This window comes from Homarus americanus, unplaced genomic scaffold (assembly GCF_018991925.1).
Source record: "Homarus americanus isolate GMGI-L3 unplaced genomic scaffold, GMGI_Hamer_2.0 scaffold37032, whole genome shotgun sequence".
NCBI lineage: Eukaryota > Metazoa > Arthropoda > Malacostraca > Decapoda > Nephropidae > Homarus > Homarus americanus.
In genome coordinates, this window is record NW_024731852.1 from 2118382 (window position 1) to 2143282 (window position 24901).

Consider the following 24901-nt stretch of genomic DNA (forward strand, 5'->3'; position numbering starts at 1 on the left):
ACAGCCTCACACCTTTCACAAACACAACCACAATCCTTCACCAACACAACACCAACATTATCCACCACTAATTTGTTTAACTTAAAAGAGTATTAGTTTTTATGGACAATCCCGCGTGTAAATGATGCTTGTATAATTTATCCAACTTGCCTTCAACGACGACAACCAGAGAGCCATCTATATGACGTCCCATAGATAAAGAATTGCTCCAGCTTCATCACTGCGTAAATCTTCAATGTTTACTCCGGTCCTCCCGAACAGAAGAGAATATCAGGAAAAAATAGTAAGGAGATGAGGGCGACATCTGTTTATATATACGAACGATAGGAACACGCGCATGGTAAGAAACCCACACATGCGCAGACATCAACAAACAACGGAAGAAAAACGTGCGCATGCCCCGATGTAAACAAACAATTTGGCGAGAAATCTGAGACTGCAAGAAACATAAACCTCCAGACGGGAATGTTTCTCCTGTGCCCACTCGTCTTTGTCTCTCGTATATTTGTTTAGCGACAACTGATTTCTGCTCTTGTGTTTAGTCAGAGATTTAATCTTTTCATCCGATGTTTTCAGGGAGAGACAATTGGTTTTCTCGTCTCTTTTTATCCTTCTTGTGGTTTTGTCGTATCTGAGTTGTTCGACAGTTTCTCTTTTATCTTCACATATCATTCTGTCATATATTATAATAAAAGCAATTTCACACATATAGTTCCTGTATACATGTTCCTGGAAAGACTTTATCAACGTGGAATACCAAGTGACCAAGAGAGTGTTAACATGTAAAGAGCGAGTTACCATAAAAATAAACGTTACGGCGTAAAAATTTACTTCGTTAACAGTATTAAAACGTCGGTAATTTTACCACATAAATAGTCTTACTGCGTAAATGAATAACACCAACAAATTACGCATGTTTATATGTGAATTTAAACGTGAATTTTGTCACATAATTCATGAAGGATACTGAAACGGACTGAAACAAATATTACTTAAAAAACAGCTTTATCAAACAATTCACGGCGGATTTGGGACCGTATACACATGTTAAACGATTCAGAAAGGATTAGGACACGAAGATGAACAATTACTATAAGGGATATCGAAATAATCTCGAAAAAAAAGAATTCATAGAGAATACAGCCACAGAAATTATCAGATAAAAATATTTCATCGGAATATATACACAGAAATAAGCCAAATCACGAAAAATGTTAAAACGTACGCAAAGAGACGCAAGATAATACCCCGCGAATATGGACAGGGAGCGGTAGCGGGGGAGCGTAGCAGGACAGACGCCAGGCGGCAGCACCACAAATATTGACGAGTCTGATTGTTCCCTCACCAGGTTAAGTGGGCGACCCTTGTGTGTGTTGGGTCAGTACACACCGTAACCTGACCTGTCCCGCTGTTCACATCCACTGTACCACTGTCCCAATGTCCTCTTCCACTGTACTACTGCCACACTATCCCCTTCCACTGTACTACTGTCCCAATGTTCCCTTCCACTGGACTACTGTCCCAATGTTCCCTTCCACTATACCACTATCTCCGACTTCTACCACCGCCCACGAAGGTTATAACACACTGTACTTATTAGTAAAGATTTTATTTCAATGATGCAGACGGTGGCAGATACGTGGGCTTCAGTATCTTAAAAGACCACGAAGATTGGGACCCATAAAAACTGGCCTATTAGGAATAGGACCTAGCAGGAAGCTACCAGACGGTGTTGCAGCAGAAGAGGCGGACGTCGTTGAGGGCGGTGTCGTCGTCGACCACCCCCAGGTAAGGCTCAACCTTGGTCTGGATGCCACAGACGGCACTGTCGTCGGGACAAGAGGCCCAGTCCCCCCACACACCCCAGGTCTCGCCCCCGCCGTCCAGCACATCCTGCAGGAGACAACAGCAACACTTAACACCAGACACCTGCGATAAATTAATAATAATATCTTATTTTGTTTGTTTGTCTGTGTACTTACAATCTAGAATAAATGGATGATTAACAAAACAATAATTGATGTCATTCTGGACTGATGACTGAACAAACGTCAATGGGGGGTGAACACTGGACCAGCTGTTAGTGACCAGAACTTGACCTGACCTCCGGGTAATGTGTACAGGTGACCTTGATATCGTTGACCGCGGTGTCGTCGAAGGCGTTCTCTGTCTCAACCCTCAGTTGGAACTTATGAATGTACTCTGGGATCGGGCACGTCACAGGTTCTAAAAGAATATATAAACAAAGTCTCAAGACACGTTTAAGGAATACCTAATGACCAGGTACTCTATAACAAGCATTGTAGAGCAACTTAGGAGTATTTTGTGTGCTTAGACTCCACATGAACCAATCAAGTGTTAGGATAATATCAACTTTACAACATTTCATAAGATATAACTAAAGAACAGTATGAAACCTGGAGGTGTAATGATACTGAAAACTAATGCTATAGAGATACGAGTTAATTATCACCCCATTATGGTAATTATCCACACAGTGTTATAGATAAATTGATAAAAAAAAGGTCAGATGTCAGAGTCAAGGTCGCCACAAACCTCTCCAGGTGCCGAAATCCCCAACTGTACTACTGATGGAGGTTCGGAGTTCTCCCCCCTGTTGACGGCACGGCAGAATGAGCCCATTAGCGGCAGTGTTGTCCCCTGTGGTTGGCGCCTCAGACTGTTGAAAGGGTTAATATAAGTGTCTGTACTAGTGCCTTATACACCATTAACAACAGTAACAGAAATCAGCAAAGACATTATCCACATCCTTTACCTGTCTAAATATTATACCTGTACACAGCTTTTTAACCCTATTATTGTACCTGGTCTGAACAATAACTGGAAGTGTTTAAAGATTAATGAGCTATACCCTATGAATGCACCGTGTTGGAAGGCTACTAGTAAGGTCATTAGTGTTGGGTATTCATATAATCATTTTCTCCAAGATAAATTAAGGTCCCCAACACAACACACAGCCCAGTGATAACAGTGATATATTTTATCTGGGTGAATACGTGATTTACACAGATGGTTGACAACTGTTTTATTAGAGTTTAATTAACCTTCTTGGCTGGAGAGATAAGGGAGATATCTAAAAAAATAAACAATCTTAATGCTATGTAATGGACGAGTAGACGGGTCTGGGTAAACACAAGAAATACACTCTGCCACGTTCATACAGTGATACGGTATAAATAATTTGTAATAAAAGTTTAAATTCCTGCTATAATAGTCGAGATAAGTTTATTTCTCTACAAACAGGACTGGCATTTGCAATAGCGTCAGCAGCTTCCCAGCAGACGGCGTTCTCCAACAAACTCGCCGCTGCAGTCGGGGGTAGTACAAAAGTTGTCCTCTTCAGACCCCAAATGCCATTTTCAGGTAAGTTTTAAGGGTGTTTTTTTATGGTCTAAGTCATGGACATTTAGTAAATGAATAAATGTGCCGTGAAGAGCTGCTGCAAACATAGGTTGGATGGATATATGAGCGATTGGGGTTGGGTGTAAATGGGACTGCCCAGTATGGGCCAATAGGCCCGTTGCAGTTTCCTCCATTCTTATGTTCTTTTGGACAGCTCAGCTGTAGTATACTCTTGCCTGGTAGACTTTCTCTCGCTTTTTTTCCAGTGCATTTACAGAGTATATCAGTACTAGATGGTGATACGAGTCAATTTAGAAGTAATGACATTGTCTACACTTTGTTTTGAGAATGCTTTGGGATATATCATCATTTATATTAATTAATGGGTAAATTTTTACTTTAGCTACCATAAGTAATTTGATGTTTAGACTCGAGGTAGGCAATATTAGGTAAATGTTAAGTTTTGGTCATCCCTGTACTTAGACATGCAGACTATGTTTTTTCTGGTGGTTTGCGATGTGTTATGAACGATTTAGACCTTCATTTCTATCGGAAATCACAAGTTTTGAGTTACTACCCCCGCCCTTACTGATGTATGTTAAGCTGACCGTATAACTCATCATACCCTAACCTAACCTAACATATGATCTGTATTTTCTTATGCGATCGAAAAATGTTTTGCGACAGAAATCCTGTAGAGATAATGTGTCTTATTGTTTAAAGTACTTAACCCCATAGTTAGAGTCTTAAGGTTCCCCAGATGACCGAAACCAAAATAATACCATTATTGTTTGGAATGTTTGTACTATGAAATTTGTTATATGGGCAGCTAATATCCATTGAATTAGTTAGTGTGCTTAGTAATATTTATATATTCAATATAGCATAACTGTGTTGCACAGTAAAGTACAGTTAATTTATATAATAATATTTAGTTAAGGCCGATCAGCCGAGGAGGTTGCACAACTACTTCCATGGCTCATCAAGGCAGATGAAAGAAATTTACCACAAGTAAATGTGTTTATGATTGTAGAGTATTATCAAGAACTCCGCCATCCAGCTATGAAGCACGTTAAATAACACCTGTCATCTGATCATCCCCTGGCCATGGTCGTCCCTAGTCCTTCCACAACATTAAATACAGACATCAGTGACGAAAACTTACTTTTTCCAGACATGAAATAGAGAACAGTGATGAAAACTTCCATGTTGGAGTTATCGGTCTTTTGTATCATTGTGGCAGCCAGCAAGTAAATACACGCGATGATACTTGAGCAGTAATTTATTTTAACCTAAAAATAAGGTATGCCTGTGTATACCAACAGTGTATATGGCCACAAGTCCTGTATTTCTACTGGTTGGCTAGGCGGCTCGAGTAAACCTGTGACGTCACAACCAATCACAGAGCTTTCCGCAGTAACGTGACTTTTTAGCTACTTTAACCCTTATTTTTTTTTACACTTTTTGGCTCAATTTATTTTAAAATATTGTTACCAAAGTGGATTTACGAGTTTTCTTTACCCATTGACATGCCATCTTACGAAAAAATTCCAACCAACAACTCATTTATGATGATGATGATGATGATGATGATGATGATGATGATGATGATGAGATGATGATGATGATGTTCAACAAAATATCTTTATTCTTACACACATCACCATCTTCCAATGAATCCCATATCCTCTCTCTCTCTCTCTCTCTCTCTCTCTCTCATTCCTCAAACTGGACACAGTTTATCATAAATCATTCAGAACAACAGCTTATTAACGACTGACTAATTAGCAGTGATTGAGTCAGTTACCTTCAGTGTGATCGAGTCAGCGAAGGAGTTGGGGGGACAAAGCTGGGCCTCTCCCCACACTCCCCACTTCCCGAACAGGGGCGAGGACACGTTGGCTATCACCCCAGGCCAGGATGCCACAGCTAGAGGGGAGGAAAGACGGGGAGAGCATGTCATTAGGGGGGAGGAGAGACGGAGAGAGAGAGTCACTAGGGGAGAGGAGAGACGGGGAGACGGGGAGAAGGGGAGGGAGTTACCTTAAGCCATCATTCACAATACTTAGGAAGGGAGGGAGGGAAGGAGGCGAAGATGTGATAATAGATGGATAAGGGATAAAATAAAATAAAGACATAAGAGAAGGATAAGTGATATAGTAGGATTAAAAAAAAAGAAGAGAAGAAGAATAAGGAATAAAGTAAGATAAAAAGAAGGGAAAATATAGAGATAGGAGAAAAACAAGGTATTAAATAGTGATAATAAAAGAGAAATAAAAATAATCCCAGAAAAATAAAATAAAATAAAATTACTGAAGAAAGAATAAAGATGATGATACAAGGGAGGAAATAGAAAAAAAATTATATATACTAAATCAAACAGTTTCTTCACTCAAACAACACGACTTACTGTACACGCTATACTCTGGACTGACAAAATAAACATTAATCGCTGAAAAAATATATATATATATTTTCCGTGTTATGGGTTTATACCACTGGGTGAAAAAACCGTGTTAGTAATTATAGTGTTTGTTTAGAATACACCTTTGGGATACGTCATTAGAGAAGAGAAGAGAAGAGAAGAGAAGAGAACAGAAGAGAAACTACTGACGAAGACTAGTATATGACTCTTCAGGTGACACTTACGTCTGACAAAAATATCTCCGCCCTTATACTCGAAGCCTTCGTCAGTAGTGGCGACGCAGGCCCAGTGTCCCTCATGTTCCTCCTTCACCCTCAGCACAATGATGCCACAGTTGAACCCCGGGAAGGGCACGATGTCGTCTGCGTCAGGATCCAGCTCATCAGGGTAGATAGTGTGGTTCTGGTGTAGGGTGTAGAAGATGTTATTGCAGGGAGTCTTTTTCACACGAACCCTTCACACTTTCTCTCTACTATAAATCAATCACAATTTCTTTCCTAGTTATACTATTTATCATGGTTATTATTGCTAGTCCTTTGTAAAAAAAAATAATTGTCATTTTATACTTCTCAGGACTTTAATACCTAGTTCCTCTCTGTATCTCAAATTCACACAATGATTTCCTTTTACTTCTACATCAACTTCTTTTATGACTTCTCTACTTTTGTTTTCGCTAGACATAAGACATCCAAGCTGCACCACCTCAGAGACCCAAGAACACAACGGCACAAGTATGGAAGAATCTTGAGATATTGAGAAACTCCTAAGACAGATGAGTGTGTCGCCAACAAGACCATCACTGTGTTACACTGAGGAGCCAGCCATATGTCTTACCAGTTGGGAGTATCAGCCATAGACATAGATCTGGTTTATGTGTGTCAATAAGTTTAATCTCTCTCTCTCTCTCTCTCTCTCTCTCTCTCTCTCTCTCTCTCTCTCTCTGTCTGTCTGCCTGTGTCTGTCTGTCGGTCTCTCCTCTGTCTCCACCTCTCTCTCCTCTCTCTCTCTCTCTCTCTCTCTCTCTCTCTCTCTCTCTCTCTCTCTCTCTCTCTCTCTCACCAGGGGGGACTCCCAGCCACAGGTGTTGTAGTTGCCGTCCACCTGACAGAAGAGGTACAGCGCCTCACCCACCAGTAGTGTCCTGGGGGCGGTGATAACGCTGCTGATGTTGACGTCCGCTATAGTCAGAGGGAAGCAGAGTCATGTAGAGTCATGTACAGTTAAGTAAACTCATGTTAAGTAATGTAGAGTAAAACAGATTAATTGGCTACACTTATATACGGGTATTGTTAAGTGACGTATATTAATTAAGCTATAAACCTTATCTTCACTATGTCACTATCAGCTGAAGAAAGTGAGATGTTACAACACAATGATCGTACTGTGTCTCTGGGAACTTTTGTCAGTAGAACACCTGGCTGTACCTGGGCGAGTCATCACACACAATACCAATTACCTGTTCACATGTCTTCAGTACGTGAGAGTGAGCCCACCTGTTCTTACCCTTTATCATGTACCTGTAGAAACTCTCCGTATTACTTGTAATAGTATGATGAAGCTTTTAGCCTTATTATTGGTTACCTTCTCTTTCATTATCTCTCTCTCTCTCTCTTTTCTCTCTCCGTCTGTCTGCATTTCTCTCTCACTGTCTGTCTGTTTGAACCTCTCTCTCTATATCGCTTAAAAGTGATGTCATCCTCTGATAGGTAATATATATTTATATGGTTTATAGCTACTAAATGAGACTTTTCTAACTAAATTATACCGTAATAATAATAATAATAATAATAATAATAATAATAATAATAATAATAATAATAATAATAATAATAATAATAATAATAATAATAATAATAATAATAATAATAAAATCTGAGGTTGCCAATACTGTCCAGGGAACTTTGTCCAATACGCAACCAATAAATACTTTGTCAGTCCTTCGTCTCATTTATTATATTATATTATACATAAACTCTATATACTTCAGCATACATAATGGATAACTTATAATTATATACTAATTGGGAGTCACAAGAAGAAATTACATATGTGTCTATACTGTAATGTTTCGTTTCTTATATGGTTATATATGGAAGGTGTACAGGTGTGTAGGTGGACAGGTGTGTAGGTGGACAGGTTAGGAGGTGAAGTTAAACAGGAATGCTCTCTCTCTCTCTCTCTCTCTCTCTCTCTCTCTCTCTCTCTCTACGAGGTTACCTGAGACAGCGGCAGACAGCAGGAGTGTGATTACTATGGGGAACATCTTCACTCAATGACTCAGGTGTTGTTGGTTACCTGTTATATAGTCTCCCTTCAACCCCCCACATTCCCTCCTCCCTCAAGTTCTATATTTCTCTCTCACTCACTTTTTTTCTCTCTCTCTCTCTTTCTCATGTTCATACTTACCTTTATTATTATTACTATTCCTTGACTCACTCACTCACTCACTCACTCACTCATTCACTCACTCATATTCTCAATTACTCACGCACCCTCTGATCAAGCTCTTCACTCACACTCTCACTCACTGATTTACTCATTCCTCTCTAAATTGACAGAGAAACGATAATAAGAATAATACAACAAATGGTAATCAAATATATTGAAAATGATTCAGAGGTAACCATAGCATAACATAGCATAGCACAGCATAGCACAGCACAGCATAACACAGCACAGCACAGCACAGCACAGCACAGCTTCTTCACACATTTTATTACCCACTACTACTGCTACTACTATGTCATAACGTGTCTAAGGTCATCTACAGTACACAAGCCTATGGGGGCATCTGGTATCATTCTAGGGGCGTCAAATGACCTCGTTATTTTTATATTTCAAGGAGATAAGAAGTCCACCATGTAGCCTAGTGCAAGAGAACCAGTTACCACCTCTACAGCAAAGGCGTGTAGAGAGAGAGAGAGAGAGAGAGAGAGAGAGAGAGAGAGAGAGAGAGAGAGAGAGAGAGAGAGAGAGAGAGTATTATTTACTATACAGTGTGTGTGTGTGTGTGTGTGTGTGTGTATGAGAGAGACCATACACCCTTACCATACACCCTCACCATACACCCTCACCATACACCCTTACCATACACCCTCACCATACACCCTCACCATACACCCTTACCATACAGCTTCACCACATATAATCGATAATATATTAGTTAACCCCCCAAAAAACAGACATAATCAACTGCCATAACAGAAACGAAAAATATGCCAAATGATGATTTCCCAGGTGCGCGAACCAACGACCTTCAGGATAAGAGTCGAGAACTGTATCCACTCGCCCACCGCACCATGAAAATAACGTAACTTCCCCTAAATATAACTTAATTTAACTCTAATACAAATATGAACGTCAAAATATTTATTATCTTTGTTTCAACACGTATCTATGCCTTATGGTATTACTACCTAAGACTCAAAATTATGGTCATGTACTTCCTTTTGGTCAAACACACTTCAAAGTGACAGTGACACATTATTATTGGCGTGTCATAGAGGAGTGATATGACATGACAAAGTCTTCCTGTAACATGTTACTGTAAGTCGGGCATGACATTCTCTGTTATACGTCATGTTGGCTTTGGTGTCGCTCGCCTTAACAAGATTATAGATAACATTTCGTAGATAAGGATAAAAGATGATTTAAGAGTATATATGAAGAGTGTGGTTCTGTCTCCTTTACGGCCCACAACTTCTGCCTGATGATGTTGTATACAAACTACAATACTCGTGTGTTATGCTTCAGTTACGAGGCCGTCATACTAATTGCTACCGACTCACTCTGTGTTACATATAATGGATGGACCCAAAAATATCGATACTTTCAGTTTGTTTCTCATGAAGAATACATAGTCACTGTGAAATGTGTTCTCAAGACAATGTTAGTGACACATAAGTAACGTGTCACTGGATGTGTCTTACCTCAGTCAAACAATGTACATAGATCAGCCGGGACAAGTTGAATCACCAGTAGCAACAGTTACCAAGGGAAGAGGGGCGGTTCAAGGTCATGGTGATTATCCTCGTGTTGTCCGGTGGATGCTGACCTCGTGTAGTTTATAGTGCTAGTAACCTATGACAAGGGAGTGTGCTGTTACTGCCATTACTCTAGTCTATATAAATCAGGCACCACTTTTCCTATCAACCACCATTTTTTGGGTCAATTCTCAACTTTTCAAAATTTTACTTAAAACGAAATAGTGGCATTTATACTATATATTGTATAAATCAATTTGCACATTCTTTTCTATGTGTGCTAGAACTGATTGAGATTCTTGAGTTTATAACAGGACATAATAATAATAATAATTTTAATAATAATAATAATAATAATAATAATAATAATAATAATAATAATAATAATAATAATTAACGGTTTATTGAAAAGTTCTGCAGCCGGAAGGCTGAAAGGAGAAGGAACATGAATTGAACATACAAATTATTATAGTTTACAGTTGATGGCCCGGACCTGGGCTGGTCATGGAGACACCAGGTGGTGTGGTGTTCTCTTGGTGTAGTAACTCGTCCTCGGGTGTTGATATAAGAACAAAAGAACATAAGAAAATAAGGAGTTTGCAATAGACCGGTTGCTCTGTGCATGGCAGCTCCTGTTGAAAGTTACTACCACTCTCTATCATCCATGAATCTATCTAGCCTCCTTCTAACTAAAGTAAGCTTGTCTCCACTGTCAATTTTTCTTGTTCTCAAATTTGGGTCTTATCTGTCTTAAACCATGAGTCCTATCCTGCTCGGATATTATAAGAACTTTATCTATATCTCCTTTATTGATTGCAGAGGTCTTATTGCAACTATATCTTGCGCTAGTCAGGCCACACCTCGATTATGCGGTTCAGTTCTGGTGCCCTTATTATAGAATGGATATCAATTCACTAGAGTCGGTGCAGCGAAGAATGACGAAAATGATTCCGGAACTTAGAAACCTTCCATATCAAGATAGGTTAAAGAAACTAAACTTGCATTCCCTAGAAAGACGAAGAGTGCGGGGAGATATGATAGAAGTATTTAAGTGGGTGAAAGGAATCAATAAAGGAGATATAGATAAAGTTCTTATAATATCCGAGCAGGATAGGACTCGTAGCAACGGATTTAAGTTAGATAAGTTTAGGTTTACGAGGGAGATAGGAAGGAACTGGTTCACAAATAGGGTGGTGGACGAGTGGAACAAGCTTAGCAACTTTGTAGTAAGTGCTGGAGCGCTGGAAAGTTTAAAAAGGAGGCTAGATAGATTTATGGATGATAGAGAGTGGTAGTAACTCTCGACAGGAGCTGCCATGCACAGACCAACCGGCCTATTGCAGACTCCTTTTTTTCTTATGTTTCTTATGTTTTAACAGGGAGGTACTACTACCTGGGAAGAAATGAGAAGCATACCATATTGCCTAATGGTAGACCCTGCTGCCATATGGCATCACGAAAATAGTGACCAAGTCCCAGGTTGCTGATCTGACTTTCTGCCTCATTTACACAATTGCAGGTCTCAATTGTTTCTCTTACTATTTGACAACACAACATATATATATATATATATATATATATATATATATATATATATATATATATATATATATATATATATATATATATATATATATATATATATATATATATATATATATATACTGTTTCTCACTCTTGATCTTTTTTTTTTCATTTTGTATTTCTTATGGTTCTTTTATTATTATTATTATTATTATTATTATTATTAAATTTTCGCCCCCCCAGGCCCCGATGTGGGTCAGTAATCTGTGCCCGGGTGGGCTAATCCCCGTATAAAAAAAATCGATTTGCGGATCGTGTTCCGGGGTCATAGTTAGCCAGTGCAGTTGGCGAGTTGTCCGGTCTTCTTGGACTATTCCTTGACACTGGGTCACTCAGTTCGTTAACTTAGGGTGTGGTTGTTGTGTTGGCGACAGCTTCTACACCTCAAACAAATTCACGCCTCGGTGGCCCTTGGGTCAGCCATCCTCGTTACACGAGGGAAACCATTATTTAATTTCCATATGCCTATCTACACTACTCTTACATTAATACTTTCTTTATACGTATTTATTATTCTCCTTTTTCACTCTGTCATTCTGTTAATCGGTATGTTCTCTTTCTTCTGCACATGAGGCCGTTGATCCACACTCCATTACCTCTTCTCGCAAGGGAGTGTGGATATTGATGGTCGACGAGAAACTTCATTGGTTGACTGGTAACGTTAGGGGGCGTGGCATGTCCATGGGAGAGGGTATATAAAGGAAGTGTCTTCTGCAGTCGTCACTCGTCAGTCCCCACATTTTTATACAGTAGTAAGTGTTGGTCATGTAAAAGTATCAGTATGAGTTTGCTTACTGTGTGTGTGTGTGTGTGTGTGTGTGGATATATAGTGTTTGTTGGTGTTAGATCTGGCCTGTGACTATGTTAACATTGTCCTGCCACTGTATGAGTCTGTAGGAATGGCTGCAGGAGAAGCTGAAGGTACCCCACTCCACAGCAGACAGTGTTCTCTCCTCAACAAACTCCTGTTGAGGCAGAAGGTTTTAACTTGTCTCATGGTTCAAGCGTGTAGTTACCAAGTAGGCAGCTACCAAACAGGGAGGTACTACTGCCTGGGAAGATATTGGAAGCATACCATATTGCCTAATGGTAGACCCTGCTGCCATATGGCATCACGAAAATAGTGACCAAGTCCCAGGTTGCTGATCTGACTTTCTGCCTCATTTACACACAATTGTAGGATCTCAATTGTTTTTCTTACTTTGGCAACACAACATACATATATTGTTTCTCACTTTTGATCTTTTTTTTTTCATTTTTGTATTTCTTTATGGTTCTTTATTATTATTATTATTATTATTATTATTATTATTATTATTATTATTATTATTATTATTATTACATTTTTGCTCCCCAGGCCCCGATGTGACTGAGTGACCTGTGGCCTGGTGGGCTAATCCCCATAAAAAATCTGAGAACATCATCATAAAGTTCTCGAATGTTGAATAATTGTTTCTTAAATGTGAGAGATTAATCCAGACTTTACTCCTCAGGTAAACCATACAAAGGTTCTGGGGCTATGATGATTCATCTATTCAAGGTTCTACTGCTGTTGGCGTTCTGCAGTGTGGGTAAGTACCTCTTGCCTCACGTAATAACCTAAACACACTGCGCCATTATGTCTATTAGCTAGCTGTGTATTACGCGGGGACATAAACACCAAAGTACAAAATTTCAGTGACATCTCTCATGTTTGTGTTCTCTCATTACCAAGAGTGTTTCACATACTAATTTTTGCTTCCCCAAGTGTGGACATTATCAGAGATCAGCGCAATAAGTTATTCCTTAAAATATCAGAATATAAATAAGAAAGATTAAATACTAAAGAACTGTTAGTGATTCTTCAGGTGTCCGTTCACCAACCAATCAGCTGCCTTGTTACAAACTAACCATAGGCGTCAGTTGCATGTTTCGAGTGAACAAACGATATTTTGGGTAGTATTTACTTATGATTCTCTCTCTCTCTCTCTCTCTCTCTCTCTCTCTCTCTCTCTCTCTCTCTCTCTCTCTGAATCATTGGTGAATATAATTACAGTAAGTGTGCAGTAGGTTTAAATACTAATAAAGTCTACCGTGATGTCACGCAGTCCTGGCCTCGTTGTGTGAGGAGAGTGAACAGATACAGTGCAAGGAGAGCAACAGCCGGTGTACAAGGATTCGGTACATCTGTGACGGCGATAATGACTGCGGCGACAACTCAGACGAGAACAGCAGCTTGTGTAAAGTGAGTGTTACTCGAGCGTGTCTGTCCTCTCAAGAGAAATTCACACTTTGCATGGGTTCTTAAATGAATCGTATATTATTTTGTTTTCCTTTCTTAAGAACATAAGACCATAAGAATGGAGGAAACTGCAGCAGGCCTATTGGCCCATACTGGGCAGTCCCATTTACACCCAACCCCTATTGCTCATATATCCATCCAACCTATGCTTGAAGCTATCCAGCGTATTCGAGTTAATGATGATATTTGATAACTTATTCCACTCGTCCACTACTTTATTTCCAAACCAATGTTTACCTATTTCGCTCCTAAATCTAAATTTTCTAATTTAAAACCATCGTTACGAGTTCGCTCCTGGTTGGATAGTCTGAGTACCTTTATAATGTCCTCTTTGTTTAGCCCTGACTTCCATTTATACACCTCTATCATTGTGTTCTGACCTCACTAGGGGGAAGGTCACGGCAGCTTAGCTCCGCTCCCGGGTATAATTACCAGATATGGCTAGTGCTACTTGTAAACGGGGTTATGCCCTTCTGTGGGCCGAGTTAGAGAATACCAAGGAAAAAACCCTGAAATTAGAGCAAGAAAACTTGAAATTAAAGGAAGAGATATCAAGGATGAAGGAAGAAACGAGACAGGGAAAGCCGTTGAATGACGAATGGAAGGTTGTGAGGAGAGGGACTACCAAGCTGGTTGTTAAGAAACACACCAAGGACACAACAACGACAACAACAGCTAAGTGTACCAACTCGTTCAGTCCCTTGATAGACAAAATGGACGTTAGTACAGCCAGGGACAGGACTGACAAGGAAGGTATAAAAACTTTAATTGTTGGTGACTCACAGGTAAGGTACTTGGATAGAGCCTTTTGTGGTAAAAGTAAAAATAGGATGAGGGTGTGTTTGCCAGGGGCTGGGGTGGGGGGATATGGTTGACAGGATGGACAATATCTTGTCCGGTAATGGGAACAAACCCATTATCTGCCTCAGTGCAGGAGGCAACGATATTGGGCGGTGTAGGAGTGAAGAGCTTCTTGATAAGTTACAAGACAGCTATAGATCGTATTAGGACTAAGGGAGGGATCCCTGTCATATGTGGTGTCCTGCCTAGAAGGAGAGTTAGCAATGAATGGTTGTCAAGGGCAGTTGGTGTCAACGGCCGTCTTGACGGATATTGCAAGTCAATATCAGTCCCATTCATTGACAACTGGGACAACTTCTACGGCAGAAGGGACCTTTATGCTAGGGATGGGGTACACCTGTCTCGGGAGGGGGTGGCAACCCTGGCTGGGTCTCTAGAGGGGGCAGTTCAAAAGATATCGAAGTCTTTATACTGCTAGGGAACATATGGGCACGGGGGTGGAGGAGACTGCAGTGGGAGCGGGTAAACAAGTAAAAGATTACAGGGAAATAGTGTTAGGAATGAAGACAAAACTAAATTAGACAGGGAGTTTAAACCTAAACGCGGTAAAGGGAGGACTCAGAACACGAGCAACTTAAATGTCTACTATGCGAACAGTAGAAGTATGAGAAACAAAATGGATGATATTAGGGCCTTGGTATGTACCGAAAAAATCGATATAATAGCATTCACTGAAACATGGCTCAACCTAGACTCACGTGAGTTACCGGCTGAATACCAAATTGCGGGTTGCAAATTTTTCCATACCGATAGGCAGACCAGGAAAGGAGGTGGAGTAGCAATCTATGTCAGGGATAATCTGATGTGTGAAATAAATAAGGAAATAAAAACTGAGCGGAATACAGAAACAATTTGGATAGAATTAATCGACGGTAGGGAAAAATTAATCACAGGAGTAATATATAGACCTCCCAATCTTGACAGAGTCAATGAGAGACTTATCTGGGATGAAATGCGCAGGGCTTCCATACACAACAAAGTCTGTATAGTAGGCGACTTTAACCTTGGCCAAATAGATTGGACTGACCTTACAGGTAACTCAGAATCAGAGGATTTTCTCGAAACGATCCAGGACTGTTTCCTAAGTCAACATATAACCGAACCCACCCGGGGTAATAATATACTCGATTTAGTTCTGTCGAACAGAGAAAACCTCATTAGCAATGTCGAGGTTGGGAACGAAATTGCAAACAGCGATCACAAAGAAATTAGATTCCTGTTAGATTTTCAGGGCAGACGAAAGGAAAATTCCACTAAAGTACCAGATTTCAGAAGGGCAAACTTTGACAGTTTAAAGAGGCAGCTGAGAGAAGGGGTGTCGCGCTTGAGCGTGAACCTGACAGATGACACCGACCTGATAACGAGATCTGAGATTGCCGAATTCCACGACAATTTAAATAATGAGTTACTTAATGCAATAAAGGCAGAACATACCATACAAAAAACTCAGATCAGACAACAATGACCCTAAATGGACAAATAATTATTTAAAGAACATCATTGGCCAAAGGAAGGCTATAGGTAGAAGGATAAATCGTGGCGAAATTTACCTCCGGGATTATTATAAGGTATTGGCGAGTAGGGTTAAAACCGAGATAAGGAAAGCCAAGAGGAATAATGAGGTAAGGATAGCAAGGGAGGCAAAGACAAACCCCAAAGGATTCTACCAAATGTATCAAACTAAAACACGAGAAAAGATTGGACCAATACGGTCAGACACCGGCGAGCTTACTGACAACGACGGAGAAATGAGCAATAATTTGAATAAATATTTTTCAACAGTTTTCATCACCGAAAATTTAAACATGATACCCGGGGCACCGACTCTATTCAGAGATAGTGAAGAAAACAAATTAAGCGAGGTAGTAGTGACTAGTAACGATGTTAGTAAGCAAATAGACAAACTAAGGCCTAATAAGTCACCTGGTCCCGATGAGATATTTGCCAGAGTATTAAAGGAATGTAAGGAAGAGCTTAGTATGCCCTTAGCAAAGTTGTTTAACATGTCCTTAAAACAGATGTAGTACCAGAATCCTGGAGGATAGCGAATGTAATACCGATTTTCAAGAAGGGGGATAGATCACTATCCTCTAACTACCGCCCATCAGTCTAACATCAATAGTAGGGAAATTAAGAGAATCAATCAATTCAAACTCTATTCGAAACCACCTGGAGAAGCACAAGTTGATCAATGATTCACAACATGGCTCCACAAGTGGGCGTTCATGTCTAACTAATCTATTAACATTCTTTTCATCAGTTTTCGAATCAGTGGACGAGGGGCACAATTATGATGTGGTATATCTCGACTTTAGCAAAGCCTTCGACAGAGTTCCCCACGAAAGACTAATTAGAAAGGTAGAAGCACATGGCATCAAAGGTAATATCCTTAAATGGATTAGGGCGTGGTTACAGGACAGGAAACAGCAAGTGAGCATTAGCGGCACTAAGTTCCATTGGAGCAATGTCACTAGTGGAGTTCCCCAAGGCTCAGTACTTGGACCATTATTATTTATTATATACATAAACGACATAGATATCGGCATAGACAGCAACATACGTAAATTTGCTGATGACACTAAAATAGGACCAGATACCAGAGGAACAATGATGCCATAGAGAAATCTGACTGTGAGAGAGATTTAGGAGTAATGATAAGTAGGAACCTTGAGCCAAGTAAACAATGTGTTTTTGCTCGTAACAAGGCTAATAAAGTACTTGGGTTCATACAAAGGAGTGTTAGTTACAAGACTAGCGAGGTCATCCTAAAACTGTATCTTGCGCTTGTGAGACCACACCTGGATTACGCAGTTTAGTTCTGGTCACCGTATTACAGAATGGATATAGAATCCTTGGAAAGAATTCAGAGGAGAATGACAAGACTAATCCCGGGCATTAGGAACCTTGAGTATAGAGACGGATTTCTCAATAACATCGTTGTTCATCTGGTATCTGGTTTCCCTGTTTACATCTCCTATACTGAGTACTTTACATTTGTCCACATTGAATTTCATCTGCCATTTTTCAGACCATTGAAAAAATTTGTTTCGATCTTCCTATAGTTTTGTGGGGTCCTCGTCAGATTTAATTACACGCCCTATTTTAGTGTCATCAGCAAATTTATTTATGTTGCTGTCTACGCCGATATCTATGTCGCTTATGTATATAATAAATAATAATGGTTCAAGTACTGAGCCTTAGGGAACTTCACTAGTGACGTTGCTCCAATCGGATTTAGTGCCGTTAATGGTCACTCGCTGTTTCCTGTCCTGTAACCATGCCCTAATGCCTAATCCATTTTAGAATATCTCCTTTAATGCCATGAGCCTCCACTTTTCTTAGTCTTTCGTGGGGTCTCTGTAGAAGGGTTTGCTAACGTCGAGATATACCACATCATAATTATGCCCCTCGTCCACTGATTCGAAAAAAAGATGAAAAGAGTGTTAATAGAGTAGTTATACATGAACGCCCGCTTGTGAAGCCATGTTGGGAATCATTGATCAACCTGCGCTTCTCCAGGTGATTTCGAATAGAGTTTGAAATGATTGCTTCCAGTAATTTGCCTACAATTGATGTTAGACTGATTGGACGGTAGTTAGAGGATAGTGATCTATCTCCCTTCTTGAAAATAGGTATTATTAGACTGATTGGACGGTAGTTAGAGGATAGTGATCTATCTCCCTTCTTGAAAATCGGTTAGGTTATTTTAATGTTATGAGAATTTACCCACTTATGATAAAGTATTGTTTCAACACCTAATATATAATGACTAAAAAGAAGATTATCTGTGGAACCTTTGAGAATCCGGAGCTTGATTTCATTGCTTTTGTTTTTTCCTGTGGTCGCCCCATAAGAGTGCTAGATGCAGAAGCCTACTGTACAGTTTGTAACATGTATCATTATCACTAACACATGATCTAAGTTAAGTTTTTACTAATAATGTGTAAATATTCTCCACAGCTCTGGAAGAACAGAGACTGTGATCGCAACTACGTTAAATGTCACAGGTTCGGCTCATCCTCTTGTATCCCCATAGAAGAGTACTGCCAGAGGAGCGACCCCCCCTGTGAGGGCGACCTTGACCCCAGGATCTGCCAGGTACCACCCCCCTCTCTCTCTCTTGGTTGATACTTGTGGACAAAAAATATTGTATAAATAAATTCCCATGTATCGAAGTACCAGCTCAATAATAGTTACTCAAGTGAGCAATAACTACCAATAGACCTACCAGGTAAGAAGAAGACATTTATCATGTATTTACCATCTCACCTGCATAGATGCTGCGTAATGAGAAGCTGCAGAACCCCGAAGATATTATTATGCCGACAATAAGAGAAGGTGAGAAGTGTAACGCAGGTGTAGGCTACACTGTAACGGAGCTGTAGGCTACACTGTAACGAAGGTGTAGGCTACACTAAAACGAAGGTGTAGGCTACACTAAAACGAAGGTGTAGGCTACACTGTAACGGAGCTGTAGGCTACACTGTAACGGAGCTGTAGGCTACACTGTAACGGAGCTGTAGGCTACACTGTAACGAAGGTGTAGGCTACACTGTAACGAAGGTGTAGGCTACACTAAAACGAAGGTGTAGGCTACACTGTAACGGAGCTGTAGGCTACACTGTAACGAAGGTGTAGGCTACACTAAAACGAAGGTGTAGGCTACACTGTAATGGAGCTGTAGGCTACACTGTAACGGTGTTGTAGGGTACACTATCGCAGGTTTAGGCTACACTGTAACGCAGGTGTACGGTATACTAACGCAGGTGCTAGCTACACCGTAACCAGGTGTAGGCTACACTGTAACACAAGTGATGGCTACACTGACGGCATTGAGACAAATGACTCTAACTTGGTATCCCTATAATACAATATTAATGATGGAGAAGGGGATCATTCTCTATTAATTAGGACGACTTATTTTTTTAGATAGTTTTTATATATACTTTATAGTAGTCATCAGAGAGCCTTTAGCAGAAACAATACTACTACTACTACTAATAATAATAACAATAATAATAATATCAGTAATAGAAGCAGCATTAAGCTTCTAGTACTTGATGAAATATATAAGACAGGTGGATCAGTATAATTAGATAGACAGGCGAGTTTGAGCATTAGGTAGGTGAAACAACAGGTGGTTAATCAGGTGGTGGTGTTGGACAGATGTGTTTAAAGGGAATGACCTGAGTGAGACGGAGGAGATGGCGGTGGAGTTTGAGGACCTGACGGCTCACACCTTCGTCCACCCTGACTGCCCACACCTGTACACCAAAGTCGGCGACTCCTGTCTCTCTATCTTCTTCCCCGGCAACGTAAGTTAACACCTGTACAGTCTCAACACCAGTACACTGACTCAACATCTGTACAGTCTCAACATCTGTACACTGACTCAACACCTGTGCAGTCTCAACACCTGTACACTGACTCAACATCTGTACAGTCTCAACACCTGTACACTGACTCAACACCTGCACAGTCTCAACATCTGTACACTGACTCAACATCTGTACAGTCTCAACACCTGTACACTGACTCAACACCTGTACAGTCTCAACACCTGTACACTGACTCAACACCTGTACACTGACTCAACACCTGTACACTGACTCAACACCTGTACACTGACTCAACACCTGTACAGTCTCAACACCTGTACACTGACTCAACACCTGTACAGTCTCAACACTTGTACACTGACTCAACACCTATACAGTCTCAACACCTGTACAGTCTCAACACCTGTACAGTTTCAACACCTGTACAGTCTCAACACCTGTACAGTCTCAACACCTGTACACTGATTCAACACCTGTACAGTCTCAACACTTGTACACTGACTCAGTTCCTATATTTAACTACTATAAGTAAACTGCATCAAGTACAGTTCCTGCTCCTATATTCCATCTTTAAACAGTTATACTCCACTAAAGTAACGAACTAAAGAAACTAAAGTATCATCCGTCTTGACATCAGTTACCCAGCTTCTGCCTCACCTCACTATCCCCTCCCCCACCCTTCTATAGGTGACTTGGGGAGAGGCAAGGTCCTTCTGCCATACCATCAAAGGCGAGCTGTACTCTTTCGATAATGATGTCACAAAGTATTCTGCTCTCGTCAATCACCTGAAGGAACACAGTGAGTTTATTCGTCAGTTTTGTGTGTGTGTGAACTACTCTGGGTACACGAGGCTCTTCTACGACTGTTTCTTAACCATACACTGAGACATTTCCCAGTGCCAGTATCCTGTACTTCTCACCATAATACTGTGTCACCCAGAAATAGATTCTTCTATCTCTCTCACCGTCCCACTGTATTATATTCCTCAGAACTGACAACAGATTTCTGGATTGGCGGCCGCATGGAAAACATTACCGAGGGATGGAAGTTTGTGAGTGACATCTCCATGGAACTGGGCTCACCTTACTGGGCTGTCAGGTAAGCTGTAGTCCCTTTATTGGGTGAAGTCAAGCTTATCATAAAACTGAGGTATATTATGGTAGAAGGGAGAGATGAAGGGCAGGGAAGAGGAGAAGGGGGAAAGGGAAGAAGGGGAGTAGAGGGAAGGAGAGAAAGGGGAAAGGGAAATATCAAGAACCTAAAGTTGTAATTTCCTGGAATCTCAGACTAATTGGTATAGTACCTATCACTATACAGCCATTTTGTGTTTAGTAATAGGACACCACTCAGCATGCTACAGTCAATTAGATTACCCGATGTCTGGTTTATTTTGACATCCCGAGACAGATTAAAACTAACATACTACATTACTGAAGTACTTTATTGTTAACATCATTAATGTATGCGATATTTTGGACGTGTTGCAATATTTATGTCAGAGTTGTGTTGATAGACGGGTGCTTCACAGGTAAGAGGAGTCAGATTAAGTTTCGGCCCTTGATGTGACACATTAAATTCCGGATTTAGTAAGAGTCTTATTTATGATTCAAGGAGAAATTATTATCTAACAAAACTACCAGGGCCGGATTCAGGAGTGGGCAAAGTGGGCAGCTGCCCAGGGGCCTCCACAATCTGGGGGCCTCCACAAATTACATTATTTTATTTATTTGTTTATTCATTTGGATTATTTTATTTTCATTCTTTAAAATTCATGTTTATCTATTCCATCACGTAAAACTATGTTCAGCAATAATAATATATTCTTTTCTGTGAAGTCTCTTGAAAATTTTTGACATGTACGGTAGTAGCTATATCAGGGCTGGTCGACTTGAAACCACATGAATGACTCCAGTCATGTCTCACTTTTGTGTGTGTGTGTGTGTGTGTGTGTTGGGAATTTGTACACGATCAATAAATATACAGTTAATTACAAATTTCTCAATGTTCTAATTTCCTCAATATAACTGCATATGGCTTCAAAATTCTCCAAAGAAGTGTTCAAATTTCAAAATTTTCCCGGGGGGCTTACAGCGCCCCCCGGAACTCCCAGATGTTTAGGCTCGCTTCACTAGCCACCCCACCCTCTTGGGTAGTTATAATGAGGGGGTCTCCACAAAGAGGCTGCCCATGGGCCTCCACAGGTCTAAATCCGGTACTGAAAACTACACTTATGTCTCCCTCGTCCCCTGGAATGGTTTCATCTGATCAATTTCAATTTGTGAATTATTTTTTAGAACATAAGAATGGAGGAAACTGCAGCGGGCCTATTGGGCCATACTGGGCAGTCCCGTTTACACCCAACCCTATCGCTCAAATATCCATCCAACCTATGTTTGAAGCTATCCAGCGTATTCGAGTTAATGACGATGTTTGGTAACTTGTTCCACTCGTCCACTACTCTATTTCCAAACCAATAGTTACCTATTTCACGCCTAAATCTAAATTTGTCTAATTTAAAACCATTGTTACGAGTGACTCACAAAATATTTAAGGTGTATATTCCTTTGAACTGTTAGTCTATCCGTCCATAAACCCGATGTAAGTAATTAAATCTTAAGACGAAAGTAAAGAACGAAGAGGATAAAATAATTGGGGATCTTTAACTTGTGTCTTTGAGTTACCAGGCGGGACGTGTCATGCTAACATAACTTTCTTCTTGCTTGTGATCTTACTAATGGTTTCCAAGAACAACTTTACATTTTTGGATGAATATTTACAGCTACAAAACTTTGAGAAACACTGGATTGTTTCACTGAAGAGTTATCGTAATATTTACATTAACAGTAATAAAACTTTTCCCAGGTTCAATTTCATATTAATGTTGTTCAAATTCTCTTTTGTAAGTTGTAGGATTTACTAGCTTTCATACGAGCACTGCTTCACATAATTCAGGTGTGTTTAAGGTGTGATCAGTGCAGCAGAGTTAGTAAACACCTGTTGATGGCTTCCATTAGACTTGATAAGGTTGAATCTCCATGCCAGATTAAGTGTAAGACTGACTGATAACCGACTCTTCAACACAGAGTAGTTCAGTGATTATACCCTCGAGTGATATATCTACCTCTAACTGTCCTCAGGCACCAGACGCAGTGTTCACCTCGCTCCACCGAGAACGAACACCTCAACACCACCCGCTTGGCCAACAACGGCTACTGTTACAGCTCTCTCCAGGCACCGGAAAACCCACCCATCGGCCACTGTGCTGCCATTACCTACAACAACTATTACTACGTGAGCGACGAACACTGCCTCGACAGGAAGGCTCCCCTCTGTATCGTCAACAAAAAGGACTAATCAGCTCGGAAGGATTGAACAGTTAAAGTGTGGGATAGATGGCTCGACAATGAATAGCGAGGAACAGGCAGTGCGTTCCCGCCAGACTATTCTTAAGTTGATTGTTTAAAAGCACATTTTCACGTGTGTTTTTTCTTACAATATATTGTTAAAGGTAAATAAATGGTGATATTCAACTGTCTGAATATTTTGTCTTGTATATTTTTTCTTTATATCTGAAGATGAAGAAAGAAACAGGAAAAAAGAGAGGAAATTTTAAGAAATGTTTATAACATTTCAGTGAATGTTAGAAATATTAAATGTATAACAGCAAACACGATATTTACTTTCTATCACTCACTTCTTTCTCTTCAGTGTCAATAAGTTACAGATCAGTTGTGTGGAAATTTCCCTCACACTTAGTATCAATTTAAATGTTGCTTTGACACCTCTCACTCTGTGTGTGTGTGTGTGTAATAATAATAACAATAATAATAATAATAATAATCATAATAATAATAAACGGTTTATTGATAAAGTTTGCAGCCCAAAGGCTGAAAATATACATTGGACATAAATGACTTATTACATACATTGGTGGTTTAACAAAAGTCTTCATTAGAGAAAGGTGAAGGAACATACAGATAAATGTTTACACACGTAGATCATGTGAGCTGAGGTGTTGAACAGCAGACACGTAGTGTAGTAACTCCCTCACAGATGGCGTTATGAGGGGCATCACGTGGAGTACTAGTTCCCTCACAGGTGGTGTTATGAGGGGCTTGACGTGGTGTAGTAATTCCCTCACAGATGGTGTTACGAGGGGCCTGATGATGTAGTAATTCCCTCACAGATGGTGTTATGAGGGGCCTGATGTGGTGTAGTAATTCCCTCACAGATGGTGTATGAGGGGCCTGGTGTGTTCCCTCACAGGTGGTGTTATGAGGGGCTTGACGTGGTGTAGTAATTCCCTCACAGATGGTGTTATGAGGGGCCTGATGATGTAGTAATTCCCTCACAGATGGTGTTATGAGGGGCCTGATGATGTAGTAATTCCCTCACAGATGGTGTTATGAGGGGCCTGATGTGTAGTAATTCCCTTACAGATGGTGTATGAGGGGCCTGATGTGATGTAATAATTCCCTCACAGATGGTGCCATGAGGGGCATTACATGGCGTAGTAATTCCCTCACAGATGGTGTTGCGAGGGGCCTGATGATGTAGTAATTCCCTCACAGATGGTGTTATGAGGGGCCTGATGTGGTGTAGTAATTCCCTTACAGATGGTGTATGAGGGGCTTGATGTGGTGTAGTAATTCCCTCACAGATGGTGCTATGAGGGGCATTACATGGCGTAGTAATTCCCTCACAGATGGTGTTATGAGGCACCTGACGTGGTTTAGTAGCTCCCTCACAGATGGTGTTATGAGGAACTTCACATGATGCTGTAACAACTCATTCACTACGTGGTGTCGTAGCATCATGGGGACATCACGTGGTCTGTTGTCACAGGACTTTACTCACTCAAGTGGGTAAGGTGTGGTCCCAGGCCTCTCTATAGTGGAGTCTCAGGGGAATTATCACTGGGTACCTGGGACCTCACTGTGTGAAGGTTAGCTTGGGTAATGTGTGTGTGTGTGTGTGTGTGTGGGGGTGTAATAATAATAATAATAATAAACAGTTTATTAATAGAGTTGCAGCCGGTGGCTGAAAATATACAGACTTACATTT

General features: G+C 40.4%; 2 protein-coding genes across 2 annotated transcripts; one reads left to right on the forward strand and one right to left on the reverse strand.

Annotated features, from left to right (window-relative positions):
- Positions 1 to 1593: 1593 nt before the first annotated feature.
- LOC121867936 (vitelline membrane outer layer protein 1 homolog) lies at positions 1594 to 8093 on the reverse strand. The gene is made up of 7 exons (XM_042368083.1): positions 8006 to 8093; positions 6848 to 6966; positions 6013 to 6190; positions 5171 to 5292; positions 2557 to 2680; positions 2105 to 2226; positions 1594 to 1893 (listed from the first exon to the last, which is right to left on the reverse strand). The coding sequence occupies exons 1-7, from the start codon at positions 8049 to 8051 to the stop codon at positions 1720 to 1722; spliced, it is 885 nt and encodes a 294-aa protein (XP_042224017.1). The 5' UTR covers positions 8052 to 8093; the 3' UTR covers positions 1594 to 1719.
- Positions 8094 to 12011: 3918 nt separating this feature from the next.
- Positions 12012 to 23505, forward strand: LOC121867937. The gene is made up of 9 exons (XM_042368084.1): positions 12012 to 12107; positions 12849 to 12926; positions 13443 to 13579; positions 18458 to 18595; positions 18775 to 18835; positions 19664 to 19812; positions 20524 to 20635; positions 20827 to 20935; positions 22975 to 23505. The coding sequence occupies exons 2-9, from the start codon at positions 12875 to 12877 to the stop codon at positions 23189 to 23191; spliced, it is 975 nt and encodes a 324-aa protein (XP_042224018.1). The 5' UTR covers positions 12012 to 12107; positions 12849 to 12874; the 3' UTR covers positions 23192 to 23505.
- The last annotated feature ends 1396 nt before the right edge of the window (positions 23506 to 24901 follow it).

Coding starts and splice junctions, on each gene's coding strand:
- LOC121867936 (XM_042368083.1), bottom strand. CDS start 8,051: ATGTTCCCCATAGTAATCACACTCCTGCTGTCTGCCGCTGTCTCAG. Junction 6,191..6,847: donor GTGGCTGGGAGTCCCCCCTG/GTGAGAGAGAGA, acceptor ACCCTACACCAG/AACCACACTATCTACCCTGA. Junction 1,894..2,104: donor CCTGTACACATTACCCGGAG/GTCAGGTCAAGT, acceptor TGTCTCCTGCAG/GATGTGCTGGACGGCGGGGG.
- LOC121867937 (XM_042368084.1), top strand. CDS start 12,875: ATGATGATTCATCTATTCAAGGTTCTACTGCTGTTGGCGTTCTGCAGT. Junction 13,580..18,457: donor AGAACAGCAGCTTGTGTAAA/GTGAGTGTTACT, acceptor TATTCTCCACAG/CTCTGGAAGAACAGAGACTG. Junction 19,813..20,523: donor CTATCTTCTTCCCCGGCAAC/GTAAGTTAACAC, acceptor ACCCTTCTATAG/GTGACTTGGGGAGAGGCAAG.